This window comes from Oryctolagus cuniculus, chromosome 18, assembly GCF_051225735.1.
Source record: "Oryctolagus cuniculus isolate XC-2025 breed Fujian yellow rabbit chromosome 18, ASM5122573v1, whole genome shotgun sequence".
NCBI classification, from domain to species: domain Eukaryota; kingdom Metazoa; phylum Chordata; class Mammalia; order Lagomorpha; family Leporidae; genus Oryctolagus; species Oryctolagus cuniculus.
In genome coordinates, this window is record NC_142884.1 from 20917442 (window position 1) to 20936276 (window position 18835).

Here is an 18835-nt window from a genome sequence, read left to right on the forward strand (position 1 = left end):
CGGAGCCGCCTACCGTGCTGGCTGCCGAGCCGGGGGCCTTGGGGTCCGGCCCCTCCATGCTACGCCCCGAGTGACTGTTTTCCATCTTTACGTGTCTTAGGGCAACTGCTTCCGACTTCTGGACGCCGCCTCCTCAGAACAAGAGCCGGATCCAGGACGACGGGCAATGTCACCCGCGAGGCCCTGAGCAGCACTGGAAGAAGCCATTGCGCTTGGCTCGGCTGAAGGCCGGGTTTAGCCCTGGCGGACGGTCTTGCCAGTCTCTGCCCTCGGCTTCAGCCCCCGCCAGGCCGCCCTGGCCGTTTCCCGGGCCGCGATTGGGAGGACTGTGAACCATGGAAGACCTCTCAGGATTGGCTGGGCCCGTCTAAGACTACGGGAGCGGTGGAGGAGAGACGGCGGGGATTGGCGGAGCCGCCTCGCGGGCGCTCGTGGATTGGTCGGATCCGGGAGCGGGGGCGGGGCTAATAGCCCAGAGGCAGAGGCGGCGTCTGCGGAGCCGGCGTGAGGCGGTGGAACCGGGTCGCGGGCCGTTGCAGGGCGCGGCGAGATGGAGGTGGCGGGGATATCGGCGCCCACGGTGACCATCTTCATCAGCAGCTCCCTCAACAGCTTCCGCTCGGAGAAGCGCTACAGTCGCAGCCTCACCATCGCGGAACTCAAGGTGTGGCCGCGGGGGCGGGGCCTGGAGGGGCGGGGCGAGGTGCAATGGGGGCTCCGCGGGCGTGGGGAGGGGCGAGCGATTATCCGAGCTCGCAGAGCCCGGGGCAGGGCCCCTCGGCCCGAGGGAGCGGCGAGGGGCCTGGGCCCTGCAGCGCAGGCCGGAGAGAACCCGAGGTTCCAGAGAGCAGGGGCGAGGCCGGGGGCTGCGGCCTGAGCAGAGGGGCGGGGCTCCGTGGAGGGGCTTTTGCGGGAGCCCAGGTGGGCGGGCGGTTGTTGACACACGGGGCGGAGCCTCAGGGCTGAGGATGGGGCCTCTGGCACGCTTTCTCCTCATCCGGCCCTTTCCCCGCAGTGCAAACTGGAGCTGGTGGTGGGCAGCCCTGCTTCCTGCATGGAGCTGGAGCTGTATGGAGTCGACGACAAATTCTACAGCAAGTTGGATCAGGAGGATGCGCTGCTGGGCTCCTACCCCGTAGACGACGGCTGCCGCGTCCATGTGAGGCCCACCCCCACCCCACCCCCATCGGGACCCCATCTCTCATCCGTGCATGGATCCGACCCTTGCCGGCTGTGCCTTGCCCTGTGTGATAACCAAGCTAGGCCTTACGGGATCCTCGGAGTGAGCGACCTGTCACCACACAGAGGAGCCCGGGGTAGCTGGGGGCTCCCGGCGGTGGTGCCTGGCTCCACCTGCGATTACCAGAACGGGCTTCTTGGAAGGAAGCACATCTTGAGCTGAGGCCTGACCAGGGAGGAGAGGGTGACCTGGGAGAAAAGGGGGGAAGGCACGCGGGGTGGAGGAGCAGAGGTGAGGCTTAGGCAGCCGGACAAGGTGGGACAGGCCCAGACGCGGGGAACTTCGTGTGTGTCAGCCGACGTCCTTCTGTCCTCATCCCCTTCCCCATCGCCACCGCCACACACTCAGTCTGCACCAGCCGCATTGCTGCTTACACGTCCGCGGCGAGCCCTACCTCAGGGCCTTTGCATGCACTGGACCCTGTTTATCTGAGCGGTTCTTTTTTTATGTGCCCACATGACTCCCCCCACCCTTGTAGTCTTCCCTTAAAATGTCACCTTTTGAGTGAAGCCTTCACCCACCGTAGTGTAAAACTTTAAGCTCATTCTTTTCCCTTTTTCGCTTTATTTTAGATTTTTTAGAGTATGTCACCCTCTGACGTACGGTAGGCTTTTCTGATCGGTCTGCTTATTGTCTGCCTGCCCTGATGTCCCCACTCTGGTTCCGTGCTGTGTCCCTGGCACCTGGGCCACTGCTGGCACAGAGGGGTACTCGGTCAACCACTGTTGAATGCCGACTTGAATCCGTGAAGTAAGACTGGGAAGATGGTCTAATCATCCCCGTTTTGCAGACGAGCAAGCTTGGCTGCAGGACGGGATTTACTGTCTTTGCTAGAAGTGTGACCTCAGTTTGCCTAACTTTGGAAACCAGTGTCCCCAGATAACCGGTTCGCTAAGCATTGCGTTGTGCAGGGGGTGTAGTTCTGAGCCACATATGAGAAGGTCCCTGTTTTAGATCTGTCTACTATGTGAGGTTAACTAAATGATCGCAAGGCCACATGCGAACGGTCAGTGGAGATGAGGGCCATGCGGGAGGAGATAGTGGAACTGGGATTCCCTGTATTGTGATATCTGACCCATCAATGAGGTCTGGGAGGACTTCCTGGAGGAGGTGCTACCTGAACAGAGACTTGAAAAATAGAGTTAACTGAAGAAAGAGAAAAGGTGCTCTGGAGCGAGGACAGAGCAGGTGCAAACACTGAGGTTGGAGGGAACTCGGAGCACCAGACACTGACGAGCAGAAACTGCTGTGGCGGGAGGAAGTGGAAGCTGGGAAGCGCCCTGGGCCAGGGGGCCCTGCTCCAACTCAGCTGCTCCCAGACTGCACTGCTGCAGGAGGGGAGGGAGCAGGGGGGCCAGGACCATAGCAGGGAACGGCAGGCGCTCAGGATGGGCGGGCGGAGGCAGGCCCTCCCGGGGCTTGAGGGCAGACAGGCCTCTGGAAGGCTTCCCAGGCCGCTCTAGGAAGCTGCCCCAGAGCCTCTGGGGACTTGTAGTTTTTAAATTCAGGGTCAGTTTTCTTAAATGTGTAAGAAGTAGTCCTCATCTTAGTAGTTCAGTGGGTTAAGCCACTGTTTGGGAGCCCGCACCCAGCACTGGAGTCCTGGCTTCTGCGCTTCTAATCCAGCCTCCTGCTGGTGCGCCTGGGAGGCAGCACATGATGGCTCGAGTACTGGGAAGACCCGGATGGAGTTCCAGGCTTCAGGCTTTGGCCCTGGCCCAGTCCTGGCTATTGCGGGTATTTGGAAAATGGACCAGCAAATGAAAGATCTCTCTCTGTTGCTCTGCCTTTCAAGTAAATGAAAATAAACTTTTTTTTTAATCAGACCAATATGTAAGTGTATGTAATTGGTATATTTATAAACTGTTTTCACATAAATACACTGTGGACACAATTTATACTTGTGTTACATTCAGCACTGCATGTTTACATGATGCTTAATGCAACGAAAGATAACAAATGAACTCCTATAATTTCAGCTCAGTGCATAGTGATTTATAGTTTGAAAATGAGCAATTTTTTCGAGCCAAGTAATAAAAATCTTCCAACTACCAATTCACTATTTTGTGCAAAAAATTTTTAAGACTGCTTAGAAGTGTTTCATTCAGCTTAGTAAGTTTATTCCTGTGTTACTGAAATACAGCTGGGGCCGGTGCCGTGATCAGTTGGTTAATCCCATGTGGACACCGGTTCTAATCCCGGCTGCTCTTCTTCCAATCCAGCTCTCTGCTGTGGCCTGGGAAAGCTCGGCCCCCTGCACCCTCGGGGGAGACTGGGAGAAGCACCTGGCTCCTGGCTTCGGATCGGCACAGCTCTGGCTGTTGCGGCCATTTGGGGAGTGAACCAACAGAAGGAAAACCTCTCTCTCTGTCTCTCCCTCTCACTGTCTGTAACTCTACCTCTGGAATAAATACATTTTAAAAAAATATTTAAAAAAGAAGAAATACAGTTTTAGATTTTAAAAATTTTAAATTTTTTCACTTTATTTGAAAAACAGAAAGAAGAACTTCTGTCTGCTGGTTTACTCCCTGTTGTCCACAACAGCCAGTACTGGGCCGGACTGAAGCCAGTAGCCCTCAATTCGTATAAAAATCGGGTTTCCACATCGGTGGCAGGGCCCCAAGTACTTGAGCCGTCGCTCGCAGCTTCCCAGCGTCCCAGTTGTCAGGAGGTTGAATGGGAAGCGTAGGTGGGGTTCAAGCCCAGGTGCTCCGCTATGAGATGTGGTTGTGGCGTCCCAAGCAACACGTTAACTGCAACAAACACATGCCCGAGTTACAGGTTCTGACACCGAGATAACAGTACTTCTGAGTGTAATCGACCTTGAGTAGTGAATGTTGGTATTTGTTACCAGAAACAAGGTGAGAGAGAGACAGCGAGGAAATCTTCCATCTCCTAGTTCACTCCCCAAATGCCTCCAATAGCCAGAACCGGACCAGTCTGAAGCCAAGAGCTGGGAACTCTATCTGGGTCTCCCACGTGGGTGCAGGCACCCAAGTGCTTGGGCCATCATCCACTGCCTCCCTAGGCACATGAGCAGGGAGCTGGATCAGAAGTAGAGCAGCTGGGACTCGAACTAGCACTCAGGTACGAGATGCCAGTGTCGTGAGCAGCAGCTTCACCCACCGCGCCACAATGCTGGCCCTAGTCTCATCTTTTCAGGTGAATCAGGATCTCTGGAGGAAATTTTAAAGATAAAAAGCAAACAAAATACTTGCAGGTTTGCTTCAGTAGATTGAAAGTGTTGTCTAGGAACCAGCATTTTTTTTTTTAATGTATTTATTTTCATGTCATTTGAAAGGCAGAGAGACAGAGATCTTCCATTTGCCGGTTCACTCCCCAAATACCCACAACAGCCAGTGTGGGCGAGGCTTAGGCCAGGAACCTGGAACCCAACCCAGGTCTCCCGTGGGGCGGCAAGAGCCCCGGCACGTGAGACTGTCGTCTCCCAGAGTGCACATTATGAGGCAGCTGGGACTCAAACAGGCGTCTGATGTGGGCTGCGTGTCCCCTGCAGCTTCTTTTTTTTTTTTTTTTTTTTTTTTTTAAGATTTTATTTATTTATTTAAGAGGTAGAGTTACAGACAGTGAGAGGGAGAAACAGAAAGGTCTTCCATCCGTTGGTTCACTCCCCAATGGCCACAATGGTCGGAGCTGTGCTGATCCGAAGCTAGGAGCCAGTTACTTCCTCCTGGTCTCCCACACGAGTGCAGGGGCCCAAGGACTTGGGCCATCTTCTACTGCTTTTCCAGGGTAGGTTGGAAGAGGAGCAGCTGGGACTAGAACTGACGTCCATATGGGATTCTGGCACCGCAGGCAAGAGGATTAACCTAGTGCGCCACAGCGCCAGCCCCCCTGTAGCTTCTTAACCAGTGTGCCAAACGCCTACCCTGGCACCAGCATTATTTATTTATTTTAATTTATTTATGTGAAAGACACAGAGAGGCAGAGGCAGAGACGGAGAGAGAGGTCTTCCATCCGCTGGTTCACTCCCCAGATGGCCGCAACGGCTGGAGCTGCGCCAACCTGAAGCCAGCACCCAGGAGCTTCCTCCAGGTCTCCCACATGGGTGCAGGGGCCCAAGGACTTGGGCCATCTTCTACTGCTTTCCCAGACCATAGCAGAGAGCTGGATGGGAAGTGGAGCCGCTGGGACTTGAACTGGCACCCATATGGGATGCCAGCACTGCAGGTGGCTGCTTTACCCACTATGCCTCACTGCTGGCCCCTGGAACCAGCATTTTAAACAACCAGTTCAACTGGCCCACAACTGCTCTGAGAAACAGTGCACATATTCGAAGGGAGTCAGATATCAGGTCTCATATTCACAGTGAGTAAGTCTGCAGTTATTTAGGGGGCAGTTTTAGCCAAGTGTTTAAGGGCAATACTTGGTCTTTTCAATTAAAATATATATTTCTATTTTTACATATGCGGTCAAAGTCAAGTGAATTGTGAGACCATAATTCACTTACTGAAGAAGGAAAAGGCTCTTTCAAACAAATTATTTAAATTGTGGCATGTGCACTTAGCATTCAGTCTAAATCTAATGTTTTCTCCAAAGTAGCCTGACACGTGGTCAGAGGTGGTGACTCCAGCTCACCAAACATAACCTGGGTTCAGAAGATACCCATTCAGGTCAGCCACCTTTCCAGGCTCTGTCCATTCCCTGTGGAGCAAAGTGAGAAGCAGCTGGATTTTAAGACAGTAGGTAGCACTCTTTTTTTTTTTTTTTTTTTTTTTTTTTTTTTTTTTTTTTTTACAGGCAGAGTTAGTGAGAGAGAGAGACAGAGAGAAAGGTCTTCCTTCCCTTGGTTCACCCCCCAAGTGGCTGCTACAGCCGGCGCGCTGTGCCAGTCCGAAGCCAGGAGCCAGGAGCCAGGAGCCAGGTGCTTCCTCCTGGTCTCCCATGTGGGTGCAGGGCCCAAGGACCTGGGCCATCCTCCACTGCCCTCCCGGGCCACAGCAGAGAGCTGGACTGGAAGAGGAGCAACCAGGACAGAATCCGGCGCCCCGACTGGGACTAGAACCCAGGGTGCCAGCGCCACAGGTGAAGGATTAGCCTAGTGAGCCACGGCGCCGGCCCAGATAGCACACTCTTGATTTTAAACAATGAAAGGTCATATTTCCCTCATAAATTCCTGCACAGAATATCTGGAAAAAATTCTAGGGACCGGCACTCTAGCACAGCAGGTTAAACTACCGCCTGCAACACAGGCATCCCATATGGGCACCAATTCAAGTCCTGGCTGCTCCACTTCCAGTTCGGGTCCCTGCCAATGCACCTGGGAAGGCAGCAACAGTGGCCTGAGTACTTGAACTCCTGCCACCCACGTGGGAGACCCAGTTGGAGTTCCTGGCTCCTGGCCTCAGCCTGGCCCATCCCTGGCTGTTGCAGCCATGTGGGGAGTGAACCAGCAGATGGAAGATCTTGAACTCAGTCTTTCTCTCTGTAACTCTGCCTCTCAAATAAATAAATATAAATCTTTAAAAAAAAAAAAAAAGCTGTAGACAACATTAAAGGCATCATGCCGTCATTTTGTTAAACTGTTTACTAATTTTCTGCCATTCATTGGCTAAAAAGTGGGTGGCTGGGGCACCTCAGTGAGGGGTTTTCAGATGCACGGAAGCTGCGTCTCAGTCCGTGACGACTGCCAGCATGTGGCGAATATGTAGGCACGCTGCGTGGGTGACAGCCTCACCTTCTCTGCCAGCCTGTACTAGTAGATGCAGTCGACTTTGAGCCCCAAAAGTTACGTTAGCAACAAACAAGGAAATGGAGTGTGTTGTTGGAAGAGCCCATCTGGCATCTGGCCCACCCGGCCCATGTGTAAGGTGCCATTTCCTGTGGGTGCGCTCTCCTGCCACACTTACTACAGAAAGGGAGAGAGCCCCCGCCCTCCAGTCCATTCCCCAGCTGCCTGTGGCAGCTGGGCCTGGGCAAAGGCCGAAGCAGGGAGGTCTCCACGTGGGTGGCAGGAACCCAGTTACTGAGCCATCACTGTTTAGCAGGCAGCAGGAGTCAAGAACCCAGGCACTCCTCTAGGCATGCAGGCGTTTCCTAAGCACCAGCCCAGAGGCCCACCCCATTAGGTTCCTCACAAAGGCGCATGTCTGCTCGTCTCCAGGGACCCATGGGATTAAACAAGTGGCACTGCTTCTTAACTTAGCAATAAAAGGCTGTTACCCCAAACCGATGATGCATTGCCAGAAAGGCAAGTCACTTCCTAAGTAAGAAAATGAAACACTCAAGAAGCTAAAAAATTCATACTAATTTCTAACCACTTAGAGCAGGTGGGGAACCTTGTCTCTGCCAAGGGCCATTTGGGTATTTATAACCTCATTCGCAGACCATGCAAAGTCATCAACTTAGGGGTTAGCTTGCTGGAGAGCCGCTGGATTTCGGGGTTGCCGTGGTAGGGCCGACCAAGTGCTTTTGCGGGCCTGAGACAGCCCAGGGCTGGACATTGCCCAGCCCTGACTGAGCGTCTAGACTCTGACGATACTCACACTTTTTCCAGTTGACAAGTGATTCAAAGCCAGAATAGTGACCTTGAAAACTGGAAGTTGAAAAGTTGTGTATACTCATAACTATTGAAACAAGCGGCATTACACCCAGTCCTCGGAGAGAAGAGGAGGCTTTCCTGAGTATCAGGGGACACCGTCCTGGCCCGAGAGAGCCCAGAGGTAGGAGGCACTGCCCTTGCACCCATGCTTGACTCCGCTGTAGGCCAACGGTGCGGGACAGGGGAAGAAAGCACACATCAATTCGACTTTGCTTAGCTGGCGTGGCAGTCAGCCACGTTTCTCGCCAGTTCCCTTCTTGCTGCTCCCTTTCCAGCTCTTTTTGCCTCTTCTGTTGCAGTGTAAGTGCTATTCTATTTTAATTGATATTTTCATTTTATTTGAAAGGTAGAGAGAAGTAGTCCATTTGTTGGTTCATTCCCCAAATGTCCCGTGTCCAGGCCAAGTCTAAGCCAGGAACCAGGAGCTCCATCCCGTGTCTCACTTGGATGGTAGGGACCCAAGTACTTGAGCCATCATCTGCTGCCTCCCAGAGGGTGCATTTGCAGGAAGCTGGGGGCAAATACCGCAGCTGGGACCCAAACCAGGCACTTGTGTGTGGATGCAGGTGTCCCAAGCAGCGAGTCAACCACTGGACCCCAATGCTCACCCGAAAAGTGCTCTTCGTAACAATTTCCATGTCTTTTCATGAAGCATCAGAATCTCTCTTCTTATAGTCACCAGCTTTCATGATGGTGTCCAGAGAACAAAGTGTTGCTATCCAGCACAGAGGGGCATTCTTGACATTTTGAAGTCTCTGTGTCTAGTAACGCAGCTTGCTCGCGAGTGCCGGAGGCCTGGTCTGGTTCTCTGAGGCTCTGGCAGGCAGGGAGGAGGGAGCAGCCTTGTGCCTGGTGCTCCTCAGCTTGGTCTTCTCCAGGCGGCTCCTCTCAGCCCTTCACAGAGAAGGCGCCCTGGCCCCAAGGCTGATGGGAGGCCCAGAGCAGCCCATCTGGGCCAGGGGCCCAGGGACACTCAGGTCCCCCTCGCTGGGACAGTCATGTGGACCAGCAGATACAAGAAGGAGGCACCCAGAATCCAGCTGATAAAAAGAGGCCATGGGATGTTTATTTTTTCTAAAATTTTTTCTGTTTATAAGTATCATCCATGGTTACTGCTTAAAGGACACAGCTTCAAACTTCTAAAAAGTCCCTAACACAGAAAGTAGAAATTCTTTTTTTTATTTTTTAAGATTTATCTTTTTGGCCCGGCGCCACAGCTCAATAGGCTAATCCTCCGCCTGCAGCACCTGCACACCGGGTTCTAGTCCCGGTTGGGGCACCAGATTCTGTCCCGGTCGCTCCTCTTCCAGTCCAGCTCTCTGCTATGGCCCAGGAGTACAGTGGAGGATGGCCCAAGTGCTTGGGCCCTGCACCCCATGGGAGACCAGGATAAGTACCTGGCTCCTGGCTTCGGATCAGTGTGGTGCGCCGGCCACGGCGGCCATTGGAGGATGAACCAATGGCAAAGGAAGACCTTTCTCTCTGTCTCTCTCTCACTGTCCACTCTGTAAAAAAAAAAAGAGAAAAGAAAAGAAAAAGAAAGAAAGAAAAGAAAAGAAAAGAAAAAGATTTATTTGTTTGAAAGGCAGAATGACAGAGAAAGATCTTCCATCTGGTGGTATACTTCCCAAATTGTGGCAACAGCCAGGGGTTGGCCCAGGCAGAAGCCAAGAACCCAGAACTCCACATCCTTGTCTCCCCCATGGTGGCAGGGACACAGGCACTTAGGCCACCTTCTACTGCTTTCCCAGGCACATTAGCAGGGAGCGGGATTGGAAGCAGAGCAGCAGGGACTGGAACTGGCACCCCAGATATGCAATGCTGGCATCCAAGGCAGTGACTTAACGCACTGTATCACAGTACTAGCCCCCAAAAAACAGGATTTAAAAAAAAATTACTTGAACTTGAAAGTGTTAACAGAGAGAGAGAGATCTTCCATCCACTGGTTCACTCCCCAAATGACCACAACGGCCAGGGCTGGGGCAGGCCAAAGCCAGGAGCTTCCTCCGGGTCTCCCCCATGGGTGCAGGAACCCAAGCAGTTGGGCCATCAGCTGCTGCTTTCTCCGGCGTGTTAACAGGGAGCTGGATTGGAAGTGGAGCAGCTGAATCTTGGACCAGCGCCCACACAGGATGCCAGTGTCGTGGGTGGTGACTTTACCTGCTGCACCACAGCGATGGCCCCAAAACAGAAATTCTGAATGACCCTTGGCCCAAAGGCCATTTCCATTTTGCCATGTTAGCCCAGTGGTTCAGGCCTAATACCCTGGGGCTGTCCTTGACCCCTCTTTTTCCCTCATACCCCGTGTGATCTCAGCAAACCTGGTTGGCTCCAGAATCTACGCAGTCTAAGCTCTTTTCTCCTCCACTGCCCCCACTGTGGCCCCGCCTCCATCCCCTCCCGCCCAGACATCCCTGCAGCCTCATCCCTGGCCCCAAACTCCCACCCATGCCCCAGCAGTCTGCTCCCCACCTGCAGCCAGAGGGAGCCTGTGAACCCTGAGTCCTCTGCGAGCCATCGCTGCGCTCATGCCAGGTAAATGCCACGAAGCCTACAGCCATCTGTTGTGCCTCCACTCTCCATCCCACCCACACTGGCCCCTCTGCTGTGCCTGCAGCAGACAGGAGACGTACCTACCCATGACCCCTGCCTGCTGTTCCTTCCTGGAGGCCTTGGCTCAAGCATCCCCTCCTTGTGGAAGGTCGCCGTGACCACCCTCGTGGCTCCTCACTTCTCCCTGCGTTTAACATGAGTGCCTGTGCGTGTGTGTTCGGTCTCCTCCCAGCAGAGAGGCCACCGCCTGAGGGCAGGGGAGCATCTGGTTTTGCCCCGTGTCCCCAGAGCCCAGCACAGGGCCTAGAGGTGCCTCGGAGGCGCTCAGTAGGCACTGAGTGAAGGAGTATTGGGGTGGTAGCACAGGGGGAGATGCTCTGGGCTCCGGAGCGTGGGCCAGTGCAGGCAGCTCCCAGAGGGCTGTGAACGGGACCTGAGCGCTGCCAGCTGGGCTGGTGATTGTAGAGCCGTCAGCAATGTGAGGGACATCAGGGTTGGCTGCAGCCTCCAGGGGCTTGGAGGGAGGGGGGACACGGTGTGTGGAGCCCACTCCAGCCCTCCTGCAGGGCTCAGGTGAAGAGAGAAGGCTGGGATACAGGTGAGGAGAGACGAGTGTGTCTTCCCAGAGGAACGTCTGTAGAATGTTCCAGCGTGCGACCACAGCCGGCATGCCAGGCCTCCCGGGCCAACTGATCCCTACTCATTGCCATGCCTCACCACAGGTCATTGACCACAGCGGCGCCCGCCTCGGGGAGTACGAGGACGTGTCCAGGGTGGAGAAATACAAGATCTCACAAGAAGCCTATGAGCAGAGGCAAGGTATGGAGCTCCGGGGGGACTGGGGGCAGCGGGGTGGGGGTGGGGCAGGAGCATAGACAGGGGCACTGCTAGAGAGATCGTGTGGGCAGGGGCACCGAGGGCTTGGGAGCAGGCAGGCGGGTGAGGTTGATGGAGGGCACCGATGGGCACATGGGGGCAGTCGAGGCAGATGGTACAGGGCAGGAATTGGGGCAGGGGGTGGGCAGGCAGGCAGACTGGGGAAGTGGAGGGAGGCATGACAGGGCCGTGTGCTGGGGGAGTGGTCGGGGTGAGGCGGAGGCGCGGGGTGGTGCAAGTGGATGCTGTGGGGGGGCAGAACACCAGCGACTGTGGAGCAGAACGGGCAGCGTGGCAACACGTGCGGTGGGAAAGACGGGGGCTTCAGGGCTGGATGAGGCCGACATGGGGGTAGAGGACCAGGTGCGACCATGGGGTCACGTGACAGGCTGGAGGCCTGGGGAGAGGCCAAGGCCTGGTGGGGGACTTGGGGGCCCGCGGAAGGGTCTCCCCGGCTGCCCCTGGCTGAGGCAGCAGCCTGGCCCTAGAGCCCACGCTGACCCCGCCCCCGCCCCCGCCCCGCCCACAGACTCAGTGCGCTCCTTCCTGAAGCGCAGCAAGCTAGGCCGCTACAACGAAGAGGAGCGAGCCCAGCAAGAGGTGGAGGCCGCCCAGCGCCTCGCCCAGGAGAAGGACCAAGCCAGCGCCATCTCCGTGGGCAGCCGCTGCGAGGTGCGCGCGCCCGGACAGTCCCCTCGCAGGGGCACCGTCATGTATGTCGGTGAGTGGCCCGCAGGCCTCCCGGGGCTTGAGGTGGGGAGGCACAGGCGCATCTCTGAGGCCTCAGGCGCTCTGCTTTGCTGGGGTGACCCAGTCTGTCAGCTGACAGTGACGGTGGAGCCGGAGGGCTGTGGGGCGGGACAGGCTTGATGGGCAGGCGCTAATCCCGGGCAGGCTGTGTCCAGAGGTTTCACTGGGACTTCTCCCCTGGTAGGACTCACAGATTTCAAGCCTGGCTACTGGATCGGTGTCCGTTACGATGAGCCACTAGGGAAAAACGATGGCAGGTAACCAGTGTTCCCGGTGTGAGGCGTGCGTGTGTGTCTGTGCTGCTGGGTGAGCCTGCCTGTCCTAGCGTGTGGAGTGGGAGCCATGTGCGTAATCTTCTGACCACTGCCTCTCCCATCATGCCCTGCAGTGTGAATGGGAAACGCTACTTCGAATGCCAGGCCAAGTACGGTGCCTTTGTCAAGCCATCAGTCGTGACGGTGGGGGACTTTCCAGAGGAGGACTACGGGCTGGACGAGATGTGACCCCAAGGACGGGCACCCCACTCCAGCTCCTCACTTGCTCCTCATGGACCCCAGTGTGTGTGTGCCTGCGGCCTTTCCCTGCCTCGTTTTAATCTGGAGAATTAAATGCCATTGACTTTTGAGACTCATACATTAAATTCCCCAGAAACCTGGGAGGTGTGCAGGAGTCAGTGATTTGGGGAGGGGCTGGGGCCAGCCAGGTAAGCGAGGGTGAAACTGGGGCTTGGGCGAAGTTGAGGTTGGGCAGGGTGAGGCTGGAGGCCCATGAGCTTGTCCTTTACTACGTAACGTAATGTTCTGCGGCTGTAACAGACCCCAAGTAACAGCAGCTTCAACCAGGTGAAAGTTTATTTCTGTTTGCTGTCAAGTTCCACGCAGTCACCAGGAGCTAACGGGACCAGGCCCCCTGTCAGGGCCAGTCTCCATCTCCTTATTTTCTTGCTCTCCTGTCTCCTCCTCGTGACTCCCACTTTATTTGTTCCATCCGCAGAAGAATGGGAAGGGAGAGGCTATGCCTTTGAGGAAGATGTGTGGTTCATGGACCAGGATTTGGCCCTGACCGTATGCAGCTGCAGAGGTGTCTGGGGAATAGTCTCTCAGCCAAGTTTCACTTTGTTTCTCTTCTTAAGATTAGTTTTGTTTTAGTTGAAAGGCAGAGTGACAGAGAGAGAGGGAGAGACGGAGAGAAGGAAATCTTCCATCTGCTGGTTCACTCCCCAAATGGCCATGATGGCTGAGGCTGGGCCAAGCTGAAGCCAGGAGCCTGGAGCTTGCTCCAGGTCTCCCACAGGGGTGACAGGGATCCAGTACTTGGCCATCCTCCACTGCCTTCCCAGGTGCAGCTAGCCAGGACCTGGGTCAGAAGCAGAGCGGCTGGCACGCAAACTGGCACCCGTGTGAGATGCCAACATCACAGGCCGTGGCCTAACCCACTGTGCCACAGCGCCACCTCAGTCATTTAATCTTTCGTTTATTTATTTTTTAAAGAGTTACTTATTTGAAAGGCAGAGTTACAAGAGAAGCAGAGAGAGAGAAGTCTTCCATCTGCTGGTTCACTCCCCAAATGACCGCAATTGCCAGGGCTGGGCCAGGGTGAAGCCAGGAGCTTCATCCGGCTCTCCCACGTGGGCGCAGGGCCCCAAGCACTTGGGCCATCTTCCGCTGCTTTCCCAGGCGGTCAGCAGGGAGCTGGACAGGAAGTGGGGCAGTGGGTTCTGGGAGGCCTGCACTGCAGGCGGCGGCTCCAGCTACACCACAGCGCCAGCCTTTCATTTTTTTAAAGGAATAAAAGGCTTTAGAAGTTGCATGAAGTTGGTCTGCGTAGCACTGTGGAGCCTGGCAAGAGACACTGTGCCTTCAGGTCTGTGACATTCGTGTGCAGCCCCTGTGTTCTGAGGGCCTGGAGTCACCGCGGGTGTGCCTGTGTGACAGGAAAATCCCTCAGCAGCTTCTGGAAGGGGTTCTCGGCGGGATGACTGTCACCCCAGCAGGGGTGATGATGCTGCAATTACCTACCTGCCCAAGAAAGGTGCTTTAGGAAAGGACCCCAGGCTGAGGCCCCTCAGGTCAGAGAACTGCCAGAACAAGGAGCAGTAAAGATGCCCCCCATCCGGGGGTGGGGGGACGCTGTGGCACAGCTGGTTAAAGCCCCAGCCTGCAGCACCGGTTTCCCATTTGGACGCTGGTTTGAGTCCCGGCTGCTCCACTTCCTTTCCAGCTCCCTGCTAATGCTCCTGGGAAAGCAGTAGAGGATGGCCTAAGTCCTTGGGCCCCTGCACCCATGTGGGAGGCCCGGAGGAAGCTCCTGGCTTTGGATCAGCTCAGCTCTGGCCATTGTGGCCATCTGAGGAGTGAACCAGCCTCTCCTTCTCTCTCTGCGTAATTCTTTCAAGTAAATAAATAAATCTAAAAAAAATTCAATCTTGGGGCCGGCGCTGTGGCACAGTGGGTTAACACTCTGGCCTGAAGCGCCAGCATCCCAAACTGGCACCGGTTCTAGTCCCAGCTGCTCCTCTTCCAATCCAGCTCTCTGCTATGTCCTGGGAAAGCAGTAAAAGATGACCCAAGTCCTTTGGCCCCTGCACCCACGTGGGAGACCCGGAAGAAGCTCCTGGCTCCTGGCTTCAGATCGGCTCAGCTCCAGCCGTTGCCGCCACCTGGGGAGTGAAGCAGCGGATGGAAGACCTCTCTCTACCTCTACCTCTAACTCTGTCTTTCAAATAAATAAAATCAATCTTTAAAAAAATCAATCTTTAAAAATGAATAACTATCATCTCCCTCCTATTACACAAGCAGGATTACACAAGTAAGTTCAAATCTGTAATCAGATTTAAGAAAATCCATAATCACTAGTAGAGTAAGAACAGGATAAGCCACTCTCAGATCAGTGGGAAAATTTTAAAAAAAAGAGGAGCTCAAGTAATTCACTTGGCAAAGGTCAAAAAGCAAATGAGAATGCAGGGAATGATTTTAAAAAGGAAAGCATTCAGCCAGCACTGTGACGTAGCAGGTTAAAGCCTCGGCCTGCAGCACCGGCATCCCATAAGGGCGCCAGTTCAAGTCCCGGTTTCTCCACTTCCGATCCAGCTCCCTGCTGATGCACCTGGGAGAGTGCTTGGGCCCCTGCACCCAAGTGGGAGACCCGGAAGAAGCTCCCGGCTCCTGGTGGTTTTGGATCAACCCAGCTCTGGCCATTGTGGTCATTTGGAGAGTGAACCAGTGGATGGAAGACCTCTGTCTCTACCTCTCTAACTCTGCCTTTCAAATAAAGAAAACTTTAAAAAAAGGGAGCCAGATTTCTTTAAAAAAAAAAAAAAAAAAAAAGGCCCCAGCTTCCAAGCCAAGAGCTACCTACATCCAATTCATGGGTGTTTGCAGCCTCAGGCCTGACAGAGAGGGGTCCCAAAAGCATGGGGTGCAAACTGTGCGAGTGAGCAGTGTGCCGGCTATCAGGGAAGAGCCGGATGTGGGGCGTGGGGATGTTTGCATAGGAGTCACCTGAACCAAAGGAGAGGGCTGGCTGAGCCGGAAGTCACCCCTTTAGAGACCCCTCAGCAATGAAAGCACCCCTGGTTCTGGCGCTGCGCTAAATCCTTAAAGATTCACATGCCAGCGGCCCCTTGCGTTATCTGTGCACCACTCACAGATGCCGATTCAATTGGTTGAAAGCCAGGCAGCCCTGGTCCGCACCCCAGCTCTGTCGCTGAGCGGCCGCGAGCCGGGACAAGCAGCATTCCCCCTCTCTGGGTTTCAGCCTCATTCCTGTAACGCGAGGCCGAAAACAGCACCTCAGACACCCGTGCGAGGGCTGAGTGGGCTGACGCGTGGGACGCTCACGTAACGGCCCGGAGTCGCTGTGCTGGTTTCATCTAATCCTCACAGCGAGCCTCGTCCCCACTCTTCACGGTTTCTCCCCTCCCCACCCTATCCCGCTCTTCCCGGCCTCCCACCAGGGAAAGGATTCCCGCCCCAGGTCCTGCTTCCCGGGTTCCCTCCGCGTCCGCAGCGTCGGCCATTACCGACCACCTGCCACGAGGGGGCAGCAGCGCGCCGCTCAGCCGCTGCACGCGGTGCCGTGCGAGTCGCGCGGGCTCGCGGGCGGCTGGGCCAGAGCCTTCAGCCTGGTGTTCTGCTCAGACCGCGTTTCCCAGAAAGCCGTGTGACATCCTCAGCCCCCTCCTGCTCGAGTCTGGGAGCTGGGGTCTTGCTCCCTAGGCTTCTCGGGGGATGGTGGGATGGAGCGACTCGGCCCCGCAGCACAAGGAGGGCGTTGGTGCGCAGGCGCGGGCGGCCTGGCGCCGGTCAGCTCCCAGAAGGAGAGCAGGGCCACCTGCTGAGAGAAACCAGAGGAACTCCTGTCCTGGAGTGGGCCTGTGCGTTCCTGCGTCTTAACCATTCGCTTCCCGTGCCCCTGCAACAGTGCTGTGAGGTCTTAGACTTCCTCCCGTAACTCGCTCTGGGGCCAGTGTTCGGCACAGAGATTACGATGTCCCTTGGCACTCTTATGTCCCCTTTGAGAGGGCCCGGTTCCGCCTCCTATTCCAGCTTCCTGCTCGCGTGTGCCCTGGCTGACGCACTTGGGTCCCTGCCACCCACATGGGAGACCCAGAAGGAGGCCCCAGCCGCTGCGTCCACCTGGCCTAGTCCTGGGTGCTGTGGACATCTGGGCAGCGAGCCCCCTGGTGGGAGAGCAGCCTGTCCCTGTCTCTCTTTCCCCCAAATAAACAACCACTTAAAAATTAACTCGCTGAATTGAGGAAGTGGTGTAAGCTGGCCCCCATAAATTACTCATGAGGGTGTTTCTCTCCGAGGACTTCTCAGGGAACCCCAGCCTTGAGCTGTTAGTGACCAAAAGAGGGCCCGAGCACACCGAGCGGCCAGGGACCGGCACAGCTGGGCATGCAGGCCGCAGCCCCAGCTGCAGCCTGTGAGAACCTTTACCCCAAACACTGCAAGGAGCATGAGAATCCAGCAGTAGCCGCCCAGCCGCTTGCCCTGCGCTTGGCCATGAACACCCACCTTCCGCCACGCGTCAGAGATTGGCTCGCTGGGCTGCGGGCACGCGCATGGACCCACATGCAGGGGCCTCTGCACGTCCAAGCTCAGTTCTCCCGCCAGGCCAAGGCATGAGGTGACCCCATCTTCAGGGAGCTGAGAACTCAACCCAGGGACTCTGGCACTGAGACAGGGAGGCAGAGGAAGCGGGTAGCCCCCGGACAGAGTAGCCCTGTTCTCCAAAGACCTATAGGGTATCCATTCAGTCCTCTTGATCTGAAGATAAACCGACCCCCTGCTCGGACCTGGCTCATAACAGTTGAGGGGGCCGAGGATGACCTAGATTGACTTCTAGTTTATCCTGTGTTCACTGTAACTCATTAGCATCTAATGACACAGCTCCCACCCAGCATCGCTGACATGAAACGCTGGGGCATAAAAGGAACAAAGAGGGGCGGCAGCTAGCTCCCAGAACAACCATGAATATTCCTCCCCCTTATTAGGACATGGCTCCCCTTTATTAGAATGTACCTCCCCTTCGGCTAGACAACCTTTACAATATTCCACACGATTCAGAGGCCCACTCCCCAGTAGGCAGGCCCACTCTGTGCAATGTGTATCCCTGCAGCTTGCCTGTCAGTTTTCCAACTTGCTCCTGAATTTCTTCTCGAAGCAAGGACGAGGATCTGGGCGCTGCGCAGCCCTCGCCGGTGGGTACCCATAGTGGAAATGGGCCTCCCAGCTGGAGCCAAACTCCTGCCTCCCCCACTTTTTGCTCTCTTCCTCACAGTCAAGCCTTTTTAAAAACGGGAGGAGGGGGGCACATTAAAGGAACTTAAATTTAAAATTGTATAAGGATCTCCCAAGTACCCATGACCGAGTTTCACTAAATTCACATAAGAAACATACTGTCTCATCAGGAAATATTTCTGGTGTATCTTTAAAAGGCAAGGGGTCTCTATCACACCTAAAACATTTTCATCATACCTAAAACTTTTGATATACAAAAGTCCCTGGTTGTTTCATTAATTTTTTTTTTTTTTTGACAGGCAGAGTGGACAGTGAGAGAGAGAGACAGAGAGAAAGGTCTTCCTTTTTCATTGGTTCACCCTCCAATGGCCACTGCGGCGCGCTGTGGCTGGCGCACCGCGCTGATCCGATGGCAGGAGCCAGGTACTTATCCTGGTCTCCCATGGGGTGCAGGGCCCAAGCACTTGGGCCATCCTCCACTGCACTCCCTGGCCACAGTAGAGAGCTGGCCTGGAAGAGGGGCAACCGGGACAGAACCCGGTGTGCTGGCACCGCAGGCAGAGGATTAGCCTAGTGAGCCGCGGCGCCGGCCTCGTGAATGTCTTTTTAAAAATTTTTATTTTGGCTGGTGCCGCGGCTCACTAGGCTAATCTTCCACCTTGTGGTGCCAGCACACCGGGTTCTAGTCCCGGTCGGGGCGCCGGATTCTGTCCCGGTTGCCCCTCTTCCAGGCCAGCTCTCTGCTGTGGCCAGGGAGTACAGTGGAGGATGGCCCAAGTGCTTGGGCCCTGCACCCCATGGGAGACCAGGAGAAGCACCTGGCTCCTGGCTTCGGATCAGCGCGGTGCGCCGGCCGCGGCGGCCATTGGAGGGTGAACCAACAGCAAAGGAAGACCTTTCTCTCTCTCTGTCCACTCTGCCTGTCAAAAAAAAAATTTTTTTTTTAATTTTACCTATTTAAAAGGCAGAGAGATGGGGCAGAGTGGTGCGGATCACTCTGGCATGAAAACTGAGGGCCATTAACCAAGGGGTTGGTGACTTGGGATGGAGGAGCCGAGGGCCGAGCGACGCAATCAGCTGTACACAGCAGAGGGACACGGCTGCCGG

At 55.4% G+C, this 18835-nt stretch overlaps 1 protein-coding gene and 1 long non-coding RNA gene across 2 annotated transcripts; both read left to right on the forward strand.

The window, feature by feature from the left end:
• The first annotated feature begins 480 nt into the window (after positions 1 to 480).
• TBCB (tubulin folding cofactor B) lies at positions 481 to 12637 on the forward strand. The gene is made up of 6 exons (XM_002722231.6): positions 481 to 664; positions 1016 to 1159; positions 11078 to 11174; positions 11761 to 11952; positions 12166 to 12238; positions 12370 to 12637. The coding sequence occupies exons 1-6, from the start codon at positions 551 to 553 to the stop codon at positions 12482 to 12484; spliced, it is 735 nt and encodes a 244-aa protein (XP_002722277.2). The 5' UTR covers positions 481 to 550; the 3' UTR covers positions 12485 to 12637.
• A 1090-nt stretch (positions 12638 to 13727) lies between these two features.
• Positions 13728 to 14733, forward strand: LOC149120828 (uncharacterized). The gene is made up of 2 exons (XR_016224880.1): positions 13728 to 13844; positions 14510 to 14733. It is a non-coding gene; the product is annotated as an uncharacterized LOC149120828 (long non-coding RNA).
• Positions 14734 to 18835: the final 4102 nt, after the last annotated feature.